The sequence below is a fragment of the Poecilia latipinna genome, unplaced genomic scaffold, assembly GCF_001443285.1.
Source record: "Poecilia latipinna isolate Pla-1442-1.1 unplaced genomic scaffold, P_latipinna-1.0 Scaffold681, whole genome shotgun sequence".
Taxonomy (NCBI): Eukaryota; Metazoa; Chordata; class Actinopteri; order Cyprinodontiformes; family Poeciliidae; genus Poecilia; species Poecilia latipinna.
Genome location: NW_015113297.1, coordinates 216797 through 232740, shown reverse-complemented (window position 1 = coordinate 232740; position 15944 = coordinate 216797). Strand labels below are relative to the sequence as shown.

Below are 15944 nucleotides of genomic sequence, written 5' to 3'. Positions count from 1 at the left end.
TAGTGAGGACAGACATGGTTAGAGCGCGTCCCGGAGGTGTGTGCCTTGAGTTGTTACGACTAATACAAGTTTTAGTTCAAGCTGGTTTGGACTTACGTTTTGGTGCCATGCTTTGTTTCGGTTTGTTTTGTTTTTGTTTTTGCCTTATAACTGTCACTAATTAGTTTTTCCAATTATTTATATTTAACTCCTCCTGATAGGATGTTTTCTCTGAGGAAAAAGATTTGGGAGATATTTGCTTCCTTGCTGCGAGTAAAAAAAAAACATAATGTAATTTAGAGCGACACCAAGTCGGCTGTACGTAAATCCAGGCAGTTATTTGAGCAGCAAGGTAGCATTACGTGTTAGCATCCGCCCGCTCGCTTTCCTCCCAGCAAGGAAGTAAACGCGTACTACTCCTATAAAACGCATCACAATTAGGTTTTAACACTACCCAGAAGTTGATCATGTTCATTCCTTTAAGCACCTGCAAAACTCATCCATCAGAACTTCCGGTTTCTTTCCATATCACCGTCGACTCGCATCTAATCGTCTTATTTCCCTGTACTGGTTACGTGTCACTACTCGTCTACGACCTACACATGCTGGTGCCGTTCGCCACTAAAGGTCCGTGCTCTTTCTTTCTTTTTTTTTTTTTTTTTTTTTCGTTCAAAGATTTGGTTCTAATCCTCCTTCAAGGTGCTGTCTGTCGGCTGAATCCATACACACGTGGCATAGTGCCCCCTGACTGTGTGCTAATTAGTGCAATTTACTTGAACTTTAAAGTACGGATTCAGACCTACGACCTCTAATGTAAAAAAAAAAAACAAAACCTCACTCATGTTAAGATTTCTTTCATTAATCAATCCTGAATGAATTTAGATAACTGAATCACTGCAAACCGTGACAGGACGGGGCTACGATGCATTTTACAACCCAGAATCAGATTTTCAGCAAATCAGCATTCACACGGATGGAGAGGAAGGAGTTTTAAAACAGTGTCTCGGTTCAGAGGGTGGATTAGCATATACCTCATTCCCAGTCCAGCAGAGCTGGAACTTTAAAAATGCTATTGTATTGACATTAACAGTTATAAACAGCATTACATATACACTCAGTTTAAGAAAAACAAATTCTCACTTATGTTGTAGCGTTCACTTGATTGAGCCAATTGATTTATAGTTTGCTCATAACTGTGTGTAAAAAGAAAAATGAGAAAAAAAGAGCTGTGAGATGAAAAAAAATCTTTTTTTTCTTGGGACCATTTTTTTCTTTAGATCATGTACAGATTTATGGTTTGGTTTGACTTATTTATTCCATCAGTAGTGCTTGGTTTTGTTTTTATCATGTCCAATGGTTTTGTTTTCTTAATAAAAGTCATACAAATGCTTTGTCTGTGTCAGTCTGTTCGAAACTTTTGAAAAGTCCTCCATTTCTAGAACAAATTTGGGATTTTACTTTTTAGCTAAATGTCACATTTTATCTACATGCTTTTGAATGCTACAAGTTGATGTCCTTGGATTTCATTATGTTTGCTCTTAACTTCCTACCACATAGACCTAACCTTTATCCTATATCTTTTAAATGTCCACCTTCGAACTGCACGGACACACTCGGTTAATAAAGTATTGTTTGATATCGTGTCTGTAATTGTGAACTATAATAAACACCAGTGGGGTTTTACGCATGCCCAAACCGGACGCAAATTCTCGCATGAACTTAACACGCTGCTATATAAACCTAACTTTTATCCTACATATTTTAAATCCCACTTTAAACAAAACTACATTGACACATTCGGTGAATAATGGTTTGTCATTGCGTTAGCAATCGTGAACCTTAACGCCAATTGGCTTTTGCGCATGCGCCAACCGGAAGCAAATTCTCCCATGAACCAGGAAGGGTTTTCGGCTACCGGAGCCTGGGAGCGGTTTTGGGTCTGAGAGTGGTGCGAAAAGCTGCAGCTATATATTATTGGCTAGACTCCTCTCACAAGAGGCGTAACAAGGCGTGCTCGAAGTATGCCAACTAAACCTTATTCAGTGAAAATGATATTCTAGAAGTGGAACTGACCCTAATAATGCGAGCGGATGTTCTACTGAACCAGCAGTTTTAAGAGTTTACTGTGCGAGGTAGGGAACGGCCCCGTTTTCCGCGTTTTAATTCACTTTTTTCAGCTGCAGTGAGTCGTTGTGCTGCATTAGCTTAGCTAGCTTGCTAAACTCAATCGAGGTGCTAACGGTGACAGCTGGTGAGTCCACGTAACCTAATGAATGAAAGCACTCAAAGCGAAATGTAGCGTTTCGTTTTAGCTCGATTTATGCAGTTGACAGGAGTGGCAGCATTATTTATGCCTATTATTGTACAATTTGATGTTGAATATGTTAGCACACTGCTCTGTTGAGCAGCGCTTTCAGCCTATAAAACAGCCGCATGTGTTAGCCGGCTAAGGCTACTTCAGCTGTGTAGCAAATTAGATTAAACTGAGAACTAAATAAATATAATTAAAAAAAAATCTCCACATAAAGCAGCAGTGTCGGGAAGAAAAAAGTTGAACTGTTTGGTTAAATGATATATAGACTTCATTCAGACCGGTCTAGGGAGGAAATCGGATATTTCTTCTCACCTGTTTTTTACGAGCTGTAACATTTAAATAAGGGACACATGACCTTACACACGTAAAATTATCATGCCTGCATGTAAAAGTGGGTATTTTAGCAACATATTCAAGAGTTGTTTTTCCATTTCAGCCTGATATTGTCTTAAATGAACTTTGATATAATCCTAAGACTATGTATTTGGTTTAAAAATGAAGGAAGGCTCTCTAAACCGTGTGGCAGATTCTCAATTTATATCGAAATATCCTCCTGAATACCAGTAGTTCATTTTTGTCCTCTGTAGAGGACATTTCTAAACTTGAATATCTCCCACCCCCTGCATTCTACTGAATTAATTCCTTTTGGTATCTAGAGAGGACATTTAGGGCTTTTCACTGATACCACATGTGAAGGGGTGGGACTTTTGTACATACCTTTTTCTAATTCATAAAAATGGCGTTTATCAGTAATAACACATTTTATGGGAAGAGACAAAGTAAGTGCATTAGTATTCTAATTACCTTACAAAGACTGTGGGTTTAAAAAAAATGGTGATTGGACAATATTTTTTTTCCTGGTAGTCAGGAGGTTAAGTAAGAAATGACCTAAAATCTCATAAAATCACCACCATTTACATTTTCTTTCATTTCTTACTATGAAACTATGGTGCGTTCACTGACCAGTAAAGGTAAAATTTTTAAGCTAATTTCACGCTTCATTTCAATCAGTGAAACGGTGATACTATTTCAACAGCCTGATTGTAGTCTTCTCATACATGGAAACTTTACACTCAAACAAAATGACAAAGTTGTGACGTCAGGGAAAGAAAAAGGACATGGTGAAGGGGTAGGGTGGACAAAAAAACCAACGTGAAACATCAGCTGCCATGCCAACACTACTTGGTTTTCCCGTTTCTTAAACTTTCTTATTGCTTCTCTTCACCTTGCCCAGATCATTTGTGATGGCTACTACTGAAATGGAATCTGGGTCTACAGAAACCAGGTCTGAGCAAGGATCGTTGGACCCCGATTCGAAATACCCACTCAAAGTTCTTTACTGCGGAGGTATGATTGATAAACTCAAATCTGTCGCGCAATCGCGGTGCGTTTCAATGACCTCTAACCCGAGTTTTTTTTGTCTTCCTACAGTGTGCTCCCTACCTACAGAGGTGAGTTTCGTCATTAGACAGACAATGCACTCCCATTATTTGGACTGTAAACAAGCACCTGCAGATTATTTCTTTCGAGAGTTGTAAAAACTGGTGGTGTCTCCGCAGTACTGCGAGTACATGCCCGAGCCAGCCAAATGTAGGCAGTGGCTTGAGAAGAACTTTCCAGATGTGTTTGCCAAGATGACTGTAGGTGAGTACCTTCGAGGTTTTCAGAGGATTTTTGCTTCACTCCCCTACAATTTAAAGAGCTTAATTAATAGTGGCTAGATAGATTAGAAGTCTGTGTAAATACCAGTTTTCAGTAGCTTTAAAAGCTAAATTATTGGCTTGTTCCGTATAGGATCTCTTGTCTTTATAGGCTGCACTACAGTAAAGGATGGCAGTGATAGGAATGGCGTTCTGTCATTGGATACTTTTTAGGCTACAGAGCCAATGCATACAGAGCAAGATGGTGTTTTTAGATACAGCTGGATGGCAAATCTAATTCCAAGTTGAAGTATGCACATGCAGACGTGCCCTGGTGGGTGAGTCTGTCAGTCAGAGCTCTCCCACAGCAGAGCAAAACTGGACAGTGGCTGATTTGTCAGACTTTTGTGGAGGTAGATACGATTTGTTTCTTGTATTGGCTGGTCACTCCAAATGGCCTATTATGTTTCTCTGGATAAGTTGGGATAGGTCTGTTGGCTATGCAAAGCCAATTACATTTTTTGCACAAAATCACTTTTAGATGATATTTTAGTCTGCTCAGTTCTGCCTATGTTGAGCTTTTTTAGGACCTCTTGTCACTTTAAATCCAAAAAAACTGCTGCTGGCCACATCCCCCCACAACTCAATGTTTACACTCGTATATGAAAATGGCTGCTAACAGATGCGCAACTATACATTTTTGAAAAGCATTAGTGGAGCCTTTTGCACAACCAACAAGCATGCAGCAAGTGATTTCAGGAGGGTAAGTCAACAACAAACCATTTGTCTTTTCCAGCAGCCATTGTACAGCACATACAGTGGTAAAACCAGCTGACCAAATATGCTGGAGCTCCATTTGGGTTACTAGGTAACGGTGCATGTCAATTTTTGACCTAACATTCAGGTTTTTGAAACGGCTAATTTTCCAGACACCAAAAACTTTAACTTCTTGCCAAAAAACAGTTAGAAATTATTTTGTTGTTCTTTTGAGACCTGAGTGGAAGTACAAAAATATGTCAATTTTGCATAAAGGTCCCCTTTAAGGCTATTTGTGCACCCCTGATAATAAAAAAACAAATATTCATTATTATTCCACAGCAATTGGAGTAGCAAAGTAAAAAACCTTGTTTGTAAGTAAGCTAATATTTACTCCAGTAAACAAATATAATTTTTGCAAAACTGGTTGTAATTCTTCTTTTTGCTTCTTTGGTCCCTCTGGTCCGGCAGGAAATGCTCCCAAACAGGAATCCGGCACTGGAGAAGCTCCCCCCACAGGCGAAGAGGAGGAGAAGAAGAAGCAAAAACGAGGTATGACTTCACATATAAGTCTATATAGTCATATTTAATGTTTGTACGCTGTGAGCGCTTGCAACGAAGTCAAATTTATTGTTTGTGTGCACAATCTTTCCCAATAAAGCTGATTCTGTTTTTGGATATGATGTACCTGTGGGTTCATCTTTCCTGAAGATTCTCATCTCTCAGCACCATTGCTGTTGCCAATGACTCAAATCTTGCTTTATTCTCCTTTTCTTTTCAGGTGGGAGAGGCCAAATTAAACAGAAAAAGAAGACGGTGCCTCAGAAAGTCACAATAGCCAAAATTCCAAGAGCAAAGAAGAAATATGTCACACGAGTGTGTGGCCTGGCAACATTTGGTGAGACTTGTGCCGTTCCCCTCCATCTACGCTTGGCGATGTTCAGTTTTTTGCACGTTTGTCTAAATGTCAATCTCTTTGTTCCAGACATTGATCTTAAAGAGGCTCAGCGATTCTTTGCTCAGAAGTTCTCTTGTGGTGCCTCAGTTACAGCCGAGGATGAAATAATCATTCAGGGAGATTTTACAGATGACATAATTGACGTCATTCAAGAAAAGTGGCCTGAGGTAAAAAAAAAAAACGGTCTTCATGGAAAAAAGTTTCATGAGTTTTTATACCTGTTAAGTTTGGTGAAATGTACTTTTTTCCATCTTTATCTGTAAACTCAAACACATTTGGTTAATTTAAACCTTATAGCACTGCAATGTCGAACAACAAAATTCATAAAGGGCTGGTTTGGTGTTGAGATTTGTTTGAACTTAGCATTTTAAATAATAAATGTGTGTGGACATACAGGAATGAACCCAGCATACATACTTGAATAATAAATTGTAAACCATTAAAAATAGTATTTTAGAATATTAGATTTGAAACAGTTACAAAAAGGTAGGACTTAAAGCAAATATAAAATTTAATGTAAAACAGAGTTTTTGTAAAACATGCTGTTTTACAAAACTTACTTTACATTACATTTGATGTATTTTACTGGTATTATATGTGATAAACACATCGTAGTGTACAGTTCTGCATTGGAAGAGAAACAAATTGATTTCAAAATGGCCAGTGAAACAAATTACCTAACTTTGGACCCTGTCCAAACTGAAATGAACGCGGTGCGTTTCTGTAAACGGTAAACAAAGCATGGCAGGACACAGCGCCACAGAAAACGCTGTTATCGGCACCATGTCAGTGTGAAACGCTTGTGGGAGAGAGCTGGAGCTACGTCATCGTTTCAAAAAGGATGCAGCTCACTTGGCTACACGGATACATAAAGCCGCCATTTTGAAATTTAACCAAGATGGTGGAACCCGGTTTCAAAGAATGATTATTTCTAGTCTCCCAAAACACCAGATCTGTGTAGATCTCAGAATAAACGACAAAAAATAACCTCTTTGCTGATGCATCTAAAATCCTCTGTGTGGGCGGGGCCTAAATAAACTAAGAAAAGAGTAATGAATAATAACAATAAGGCTTTGGAAAAGACTTGAGAGACTGAAGTTTAGTTTTTTGCAGAACAATGATCATTAAATGCATCCAGAGCCACAACTGAATAGTTTAGATCATTTCATATTCATGGCCTAGCCAAAGTGTGTGGTTTGTTTTGTTTTGTTAGTGTTTGATAAAATTGATGGCTTCCTATTAGAAATCTGGAAAACTTAAGCCTTTGATTAGTTTGTAGCTCCAGAGGCAGGATTTGCTCAGGCAAAAACTTTCACACAACAAAACTCCAATTTCAGAAAACTGTTGCTGTACAAATCTGCAAACACAACACACCGTTTCTGAGTTCAGCATCTTTCTCCTTCTGTAGGTGGATGATGACAGCATCGACGATCTGGGTGAAGTCAAGAAGTAAAGACCAAATATGCACTTTCACTGGGATGGATGTGACCTGTAACATCAACAACAACCTGGCCAAATGTACACATTAAGTCATTTTATACTTATTTTATTTACTGTACATAAAATGGTGCGGACTTGGCCACTCACTTGGCGGCAGTTTTTTTTTTTTTTGTTAAATTTTTTTTTTTTAGTCAATAGCTGCTTTCTCTTGTTTGCCAAAGTGTGCTATGAATTAAGTCCTTCACAAATGTTCTTCACTCAAGCAAATCTGTAGGCTAATAAATTTCATTCTCCTCTGTCCATTCTGCTGTCCCGCTCTTCATTCCAGGTTGGTTTTCCATTAATGTTTTCGACGCGTTAAGTGTTTTCTTTTCCAGAGTGGGCTTTGTCGTCATCGCCTGCTTTATGAGTCCCATAGATGGCCGCGGGTTACTTGTTTTTCCTGCGACCTACTGCTCACCCATGAGTAAACCTATTCCCAGGTATAATAGTTTTCTAATGAAGCTCCCATCCCCAGACAGATAACATTTACAGTTGTTATAATGCTCCTTTGGGTCAACACCACTTCCCCACAGATAAGGCCGGTGCACCACTTTGGAATTAGCATGTTTGTCCGTGAGCCCTTTGCATAAGTGCAAACATGATTTGCTGTTCAACTAAAGACACCTGGTGCACCACGTCTCTAATCACTCAGAGCTGGTTGTTGCTCATCACTGGTGGGTCAGAAGATGAATAGTTCCCGTTCAGAGATCTGCTGTGCCTTTGAGTCACCCATCCTGGACCGGGTTCTGCCTCCAGTTCTGATTCTGGAGTTCATGTTTGGATTAATGGGGAATTTCTTGGCTCTGGGGATGTTTATCTTCTACATGGACACATGGAAACCCAACTCCGTCTACCTCACTCATCTAGCGGTTGCGGACTCCATCGTACTGTTCTGCCTTCCCTTCAGAGCGGACTACTACCGACGTGGGAAGGACTGGATCTACGGTGACATCCCGTGCCGCATCCTGCTCTTCCTGCTGGCCGCCAACCGTGCAGCGGGGATCTTCTTCCTCACGGCGGTGGCTGTCGACCGATACTTCAAGATCGTCCACCCGCGAAACCCCATAAACCGCCTGGGCTTGGGCTACGCTTTGTGGGTCTCCCTCGGCCTGTGGGGGTTGATTTTTCTGGCCACCGGGTATCTTCTCGCCAACGAGCACTTTTTCTACAACAGCAACCGCACACAGTGTGAGAGTTTCAACATCTGCATGGGCTTCACGCCTCTCTCCACCTGGCACAATGCCTTCTACGTCATCCAGTTTTTCCTGCCGACCGCCATCGTGGCGTTCTGCACAATCAGAATCACCTGGCAGCTGAGAAACAGGACTTTGGACAAACAGGGTAAGATCAAGCGCGCCGTTCAGTTCGTCGCGGCCGTGGCTCTCATCTTCATCACCTGCTTCTTCCCCAGCACCATATCTCGCATCGCCGTGTGGATTCTAAAGGTGTGGTATGACGAATGCGGACATTTCGAAAAGGCCAACCTGGCGTTCTACACGTCAGTGTGTTTCACCTACTTCAACAGTGTCCTCAACCCCGTCGTGTACTACTTCTCCAGTCCGGCGTTCAGCGGCTCCTTCAGAAAGGTGCTAAACAAACTGCTGGGAAGGAGCGACGACAAGGAGCCGACGCAGTCGTCCGACAACAACATTTCCACCGTTTATGGTGACGGCATCTAAAACCACTTGATGGGTGAAACGGCAATGAGTGAAAACGTGTTTTATAAGTTTATAGCTGTAATAAAAGGTAGAAAAGATGAACAAAGTAGCGCACAGACTTGTGATCTTTTTTTTTCTCCTTAGGCGGCGTTAAGCGGACCCCGCGTGAGCTTTCTTGCCTACGCGCGGTCCTGACCCCGCGTGCGGTTTTGAGCTTTTTTAATTATTATTATGGTTTCGGGAACTGACGGGACACCCGTGGAGCTGGGACTGTGGGAGTTTAAATAATCGATAAGCAGCGTTAATAGCAAATGGAAATATGAAGCAATTCATAGAGCGTTTTACAATAAGATCCGAAGTAAATGCTGATGGTTCCGTTTGGTGAAAGCAATTGACTCCATTCAGCATGAGTGAAGCTTAAGTGAGACGTGCTCGATAAATTACAACTGACCTCATTAGAAGTGTAGCTTTTCTTTTGCGTGAATCATGGATAAATTAAGAATCAAATGTTCTCCTGAACTTCAACATTTTATTCAGCTTTTGTTCTAGGCTTTCTAAAAATTAAGTCTCTTAATTTTAATAACATGCCTTAGGTCTCAAATACACATTTTCTAAATCAAGTCTTCAAAATATGTCTTATTGATTTTTATATGCCACTAACATATATATATATATGTGTGTGTGTATTTATACATTTGACTGAGGTTAGGTGTCATTATGCTGCAACAAAATTAAAAACTTAATCGGAATATGTATATTCTCATTATAAAAGTTTTTTTTTTTCATTAAGTCTCCTACTTTGACTTTTAATAAATTGACTACTTTTTTTCAATTTGATTTTTAAAAAATCTGCTAAAGGTTAAAAACCTATGATTTCATCCAACAATAAGCATTATCTCCAACCTCCGCCTTTTAAAACTCAGTCACTATAGCTGGAAAAATGAAGGCTTCATGTTGACAATTTTGTCTGCCTTGCTTTTAGGTTAAGTGCTGTATTAGTGTGTGTGTGTGTGTATATATATATATATATATGTATAATCAGTGAAAAAATAAATGTAAAGCAAACATGAGAAACGAATCAACAGTGACTTAATGACTGGCAGTGTCATTTAAAAAATATAAACAATATGGCTCATTGCCCTGGGATACATCCCTTTTGAAAGGAAAGTGGAATGAGGGAGTAAAATATGACATTTGTGCTAAAAATGATTGTTTTTCTGTCATATTGTAAGTTTAATAAAACATCGAGATTCATTATGGCTGCTGGGTTAGGGTTAGTAAAGTAATTGTTGACAAGTTATTTTTTTTCCACGTTCTCCCTCATTTCAGTTCCAAAAATAAATGCCACTCATTTTTACACTGCTTTAAATTTTACCATTTATTTCACTAACCCTACGTTTCTTAATTTTTAAAGAAATAGATCCATAGTTTTATATTTTGAAGTGTGAATTGTTCCCCTTCCCTGCCTGCTGTACCCGATACTTATTTTAAATGTGAGAAGGAAATAAAGGTTTCACTTTTCCATCCTAATTTTTAATTGTGCTGAAATACAGAAAATACAGAAACTGAGAGATGTAGTGAATCATTGTATTCATTGTAATTATTATTTTATATTATAGTTTTGTTGAAGAAAGCAATATCCCTGGCGGATGAAGACCAATGTAACTGTCCTAATTGTAACTTTCCCTGCAGGGAATACTACCAACATGAATAAAATGTTCACAAAATAAATGTAATGAAATTGTGGAATCCTTAATTCAGGTACAACAAAAAAATTAAGTTCTTAAATGAATCTGCCTATGTTAAAATGACAGGATTTTGTGAAGTTAAAAAATTACAATTTGATCCACTGTCAAATCTTTTTTCTCATATGTGATATGCAGCTACTTTATACTATATTTTCATTCCAGGAGGTGCAAAAGAGAGGAAAATTTAAGTTAGGAATAGACTATTGGAAGTCAAGAACTGAGTCTGACAGAAAATCTGGAAGGTCAAGAGAGCTGATACATTTGGAAAACTATTGCCAAGATGAGATATGGGATGCTGACAGGCACTGAAAGCTGAAGTACGGTCAAAAAATACTCAAAGTTAAATTAAGAGTGTGTATGCCTATGAAACAGAGTTTTACCTATTCATTCATTCATTCATTCATTCATTCATTCATTCATTCATTCATTCATTCATTCATTCATTCATTCCCTAACATCTGTTTTCTTTCAGGCAAACTTCACAGGATACACCAGCAAGTATTAATTCATTCAGAGTTGGGTTACGTCCCCTTCTCAATAACTACATGTTGTTCCCAAAGAACATGTCTATAACTTCACATGTTTCCAAAACTTGCATTTTTTTATTAAAAATTCCAAAACTCACTGTTATATCGGTTTTATATAAAGTACATGATTGTTTGCAAAACACACAAAAGTGGAGTGGACTAAAATTGAATGATAACAGGGGGTGACAGAAGTGAATCCTTTTTACTTTAATAAATTTATTCCAAAAATCCTTCATGCTGACTTCATTGGTCATTTATTTATTACTTGGAAAATGGGCAGAAACTGAGGTGTCCGAGCTTTGTGTGTGTGTCCTCAAACTCAGCATCATCTCTCAGGGTGACGTCAGACTGTGACAGTCGGGGCTGGGCAGGGAAACGGGAGCCGCTGGAAAAACATGTAACGGTGCAAGGTACGCCGCACCTTCCCTCCACAGCCCTAACAGAGACTCAATTCACAAAAAACAGACCAAGTAAGTCTGCAGAGCAACTTTTTCTGCCGTTGTCTGCTTGAATTTTCTGGAACATCCCATCACTGGGCGGTTAGTTGTCTCACATTAACTAGTAGTCGGCGCTTCATTTGAAGCTAGCTACTAGCTTTGGCATTCCAGCAGGCTGGAATTCAGGCTTTAGCTACAGGACACAAAACATAACAACAACGCTACAGTTTGCGCCGTGGGTTAACTGACAAAAGACTTATTTAAACCGCTGTACGCTGGTAACGTTTCAGTGAATACGTGGAGAGTTTATTGGAAGTGATGCAGCGCTTTGCTTCAAAGTTATCCCGCTGGAGCTCTTTTAATGACAGAGCCCAACCCAGATGTAACCAACAGCAACACGGGCCAGTCTCGTTATGTGTCCACTGGCTAACGCTTTATGCTCTCATTTGAGGGTACAAATGTGACGATGGAGACAGAAGAGCGTGGGTGTGTGAGACCTGGAAGTCTCGTGCTGATGTTTGACAGCTGCAGGTATGCTTGTTGTTTTGGTCTGGCCGCACCGGCTGGCTGGGTGGGGAGACAGACCCGCCTTGGTGATGTTTACATCCGAGGATCGCCCCTTTTCATTGCATAGAGTTTAGTTTTGTGTGTGTGACTGAATCATTCCTTTCTTTCAGACTGGACTGGGTGTTCATCTTCAGTCAAAAATCAGATGTACATCTCAAAATAAGATTTTAATCCACAAAATGTGTCGCATAAATCTTGCTAAAATTTCTATAAATCTATGAAAAAGCTAGCTGTCTTCCTGTAAGAGAAACATGAAAATACTGAGTGTTTGACGTGATGGGTGACTGAGAAACCCAAATAAAAAGGACATAGACTTCACATCACAACGGGAGCTTTATGGTATTTAATTTTTACTGAGGTTTTATTGAAACAAAACAAAATAAAAAATATGTGGTATCCTTGCAGTTACAGCTACAGATCTGCTAACTCTGCTCTCTTAGCGACTCTAACGCATGCATTTATCGGAAACATTTTATTGTAGCACTTGCTGCATGTTTACAGGTGAACATCTGCATGCATTTTGCCACTTCTATGTAGACTTCCTTCCCACTTCTGCACTGTCCTGTATTAAGCTTCATCGAGCTTGCCAAAAATAAACTTTGACTAGGCTTTCCTGTTGCTGCTGAAGACAAGCACCCCAACTGCACAATGACGCTGCCACCACCATGTCTCATTATGTCTCATACATATGTATGTACTCTCAAATTCAGACATTTGCCACAAAATTGGACAGCTTTTCAAGAGGCAAATGTAATCCAAACTATACCTTAAAGATGGATCAATTCAAGAACTTTTGGCATTTGAGAAGTTAAGCATTTCAGTCTGCTGGTGTCAACTGAATGGTGTTTCATTTCACTTTCTGATGACAAAGCTAAAGATAGGCAGAAGACGCACATTCACACTGAAGTGAAAGTTGGTAACGCAGTAAAGAAGTTAAAGGAAGAAATGCTCATGCCTTCAAGACTTTTCTGTTGTTGCTTGCGGAAGATTTCTGACAAGTTATGAACAAATGTAAATGAAAACAATTTACATTTGCATTTAATGCATTTCCCTGGGCATTAAAATACAATGACTACGATTCAGAAGTCTGCCAAGTAAAACATTTTCACACTTGGAAAATAAGCTTGCTACAGTGGTGTACAAACTAAAACTCCCATTTGTTCTTGATTATGTCTTTGGCATTTATATTTTGCGATCTCTCCATATTTAAAGGCTTTAGAGCTCTTGTAAGTGAAAAAGTGTCGAATTTTCCTTGAACTTAAATGTAATCCATTTAAGTGCTGAATCCATTTGTGTGTGAAACAGAGTGTGTGTTGTTCCAGCCAGTGTGAGTCATCTGTGTGGTAAGGCTTCTGTTCACCACCTACTGTATGCAAAAAAAAACAACAACAAAAAAACAAGCTGAACACCGAGCACGAGCCCTGAAGGACCTCACATTTGCAACTCACTGGTTATTGCAAATAGACTTTTTCATACGGTATTTATACGGTTTTCATACGGTTGTATAGCAGCTGGCATCGAAACACTGGGATGATTTATCGCTCTGTGAAGAGAAGACAGTAAAAGAGGTTTTATTATTATCTGTTAGAAATAAATACAAATAGATTCAATAAAACCTTTTGAGGTCAGTCAAAAGCGTATCTGGTTTACCGCACTTAAAGTAACACATCACTGTCAGAAATAGTTTTTAATTGGTTCAGTAAAATGTTAATTCAGAAAATGTGAACATTTACCTGCTGATGTCATCTTCATGCAATAAGGTTGTTTCAAAAGGGTAAAATTGACGAGATAAAGATATTTGCTCAGTGTTCATCGGGCAGAGTACTGTAAATATTTTAGGGCTCATACGATTAATCAAATTAATTATGATTAATCAAACACGAAATTAGTTGATTATTTTAGTGATTGATTCATTGTTGACTGGAGTCCATAGACTCTAAAAAAGGCCATTTACTGAAATATCAACACAGTAATTAAGTCAAAACTGTACAAAAATATACATTTTTGCATTTACAATGTAGAAACTTCTTTGTCTGTAAATATGTTCTGCCCAGAACTTGTCAAGTGGCATAGTTTTAGCTTCATCTGGTTCAAATTCTGTAAAAAAAAAAAAAAAAAAAAAACTAAAAAAAAATTCTATTACGCACATTTACGTATCCATTTATTAATCCAAAGAATAATCAACTAATCAACTATGTGATTGCATTTCAGGCAACAGAATTTTAGTTTTCTTATTAAAAAATGTATTTGATTTGCTTATTTACAACATTTAATTTATTTCTAATATTGTGTAAAAAGGTTTAAGTAGTTAATTGGCAGACAGTGTCATTTATTAATACGATTAATCGTAAAAATATTTGATTACTAAAATAATTGTCAGTTGCATCCTTATAGTATTTTAGCCAAGTTTAAGACCAAATTCATGGTAACCTTAATTCATAATGTCCACATTAAAAACTTACACTTCAAATATCATTAAAGTGATGTTATTATTACTTTTGCTATTGCTATCATTACTTTTAGTGGGTTGGATTAAAAGCTGTTATTCACTTTTTGGGTTGATTTTCATGCTCGGGTTTGTGTGTTTTCCCAGCTATCTTCAGTCACATTGAGACACAGGGTGACCGGGGTGGTGGGGGAAGGCCGTGTCCCCCCATCCTAATCAAGTCCCCCAACCATGGACAAACAGGGCCCCGTCACTACACCAGGCAAATCAAGTGGGCTAAAGCCTCCCAGTAAAATAGCCCGTCCATCCGCAGTACCATCTAGGACGTCCCCGTCATCTGGTAAGAGCTTTTCAGAATATCAGTGATGCTGATCAAATTACATTCAAATAATTCTCCAACCATAAGGGCTCAGAAGTATGTTAGCACAATACCAAGTTTAGAAGACATTTAGAGATGATCACATGACTTTTTGTCCTGCTGTTACAGTCTTGTACTCTGTGTTTTTTTCCATATTTAATTGGAATAATTTTCACCTGAAAATGATATTTTAATGCTTGGCGAGTGCCTCCAAGCAGTTAGATACTTCTTGGTCAAATGAATCAAAAAGCCATCAGTTTCACTTCTACATGTATGCATCAGGCATCAGGTGGTGGGTGAATCTTCATCAGTGCAGGCAAAGCATTTGTGTGATGTTGCATGAGATCTTATTATTGGGTCATTGCTGCCAGAGTGTGATTGGGTATCAACCAAAAAATCCACATTTTGAAGCTTTAGTTGTCATGCAACAAGTTTATTCAATGTGCTTTAAAAGAGGAAAACATCTGTTTTAATTATAACCTTCTTACATTTTTTCCTTCCAGGTGCTCCAAAGCCAGTTCCTCCTGAAAAGTCCTTGTCAGGTGTGACCTCCCCAACACAAGATGTGCACACGGACTTTAAGATCGGCGACAGGGTCTGGGTGAACGGCAGCAAGCCCGGCTATGTTCAGTTTGTCGGAGGCACCCAGTTTGCTCCTGGACTGTGGGCGGGCATCGTCCTGGACGAGTCCATCGGGAAGAACGACGGGTCGGTAGCAGGCGTGCGCTACTTCCAGTGTGAGGATGGGCGGGGCATTTTCACACGATCGTCCAAGCTATCCAGGACGCCGCTGCCGGAGAAGGAGGCCAACGGAGGGCAGGCCAGCCCGGTACAAGCAGCCCATGCAACAAGCAAGGCTGCACCGGCTGTCGCTGCCCCTAGTGGTAACAGACTGAATGTTTTTTTTTGTTTGTTTTTTTTGCCACATTTTGTCAGGCTGCAACTACAACAAGCTTCTTTGAACATTTATTTTACAGCCTTGCCCATAATTAGATTTTAAACTTGACTTTGAATAAACTTTGACATAAACCGTTCCATTTTAGTTATAGCTGTAGAGTTTCTGGAAATGTAGAG

The 15944-nt window shown here is 39.2% G+C and overlaps 3 protein-coding genes across 9 annotated transcripts in view; all 3 read left to right on the top strand.

Moving 5' to 3' along the window:
- The first annotated feature begins 1869 nt into the window (after nucleotides 1–1869).
- Nucleotides 1870–7387, top strand: denr (density-regulated protein). Of its 4 annotated transcripts, none has more exons than XM_015044565.1 (8): nucleotides 1870–2111; nucleotides 3528–3640; nucleotides 3725–3744; nucleotides 3853–3937; nucleotides 5161–5241; nucleotides 5471–5587; nucleotides 5675–5814; nucleotides 7056–7387. In XM_015044565.1, the coding sequence occupies exons 2-8, from the start codon at nucleotides 3538–3540 to the stop codon at nucleotides 7098–7100; spliced, it is 591 nt and encodes a 196-aa protein (XP_014900051.1). In that variant the 5' UTR covers nucleotides 1870–2111; nucleotides 3528–3537; the 3' UTR covers nucleotides 7101–7387. The 4 variants fall into 4 exon arrangements, with proteins under 4 accessions (XP_014900051.1, XP_014900047.1, XP_014900049.1 ...); XM_015044561.1 differs by having other exon boundaries at nucleotides 5143–5241; XM_015044563.1 differs by having other exon boundaries at nucleotides 1873–2111; nucleotides 5152–5241.
- Nucleotides 7388–7481: 94 nt separating this feature from the next.
- LOC106954793 (hydroxycarboxylic acid receptor 3-like) lies at nucleotides 7482–9852 on the top strand. Its single transcript, XM_015044560.1, has 2 exons — nucleotides 7482–8836; nucleotides 8932–9852. The coding sequence occupies exon 1, from the start codon at nucleotides 7816–7818 to the stop codon at nucleotides 8806–8808; it is 993 nt and encodes a 330-aa protein (XP_014900046.1). The 5' UTR covers nucleotides 7482–7815; the 3' UTR covers nucleotides 8809–8836; nucleotides 8932–9852.
- A 1541-nt stretch (nucleotides 9853–11393) lies between these two features.
- The window catches only part of clip1b (CAP-GLY domain containing linker protein 1b), a 38056-nt gene continuing 33505 nt past the window's right edge, over nucleotides 11394–15944 (top strand). For 2 of the 4 annotated variants that reach the window (XM_015044556.1, XM_015044559.1), the window contains exons 1-3: nucleotides 11404–11532; nucleotides 14660–14852; nucleotides 15374–15754. In XM_015044556.1, coding sequence (XP_014900042.1) covers nucleotides 14744–14852; nucleotides 15374–15754 — 490 coding nt within the window. In that variant the 5' untranslated portion in view covers nucleotides 11404–11532; nucleotides 14660–14743. Of the gene's footprint in view, nucleotides 11533–11573; nucleotides 12031–14659; nucleotides 14853–15373; nucleotides 15755–15944 lie in introns of those variants that run through there. The other 2 variants (XM_015044558.1, XM_015044557.1) reach the window with 2 other exon arrangements.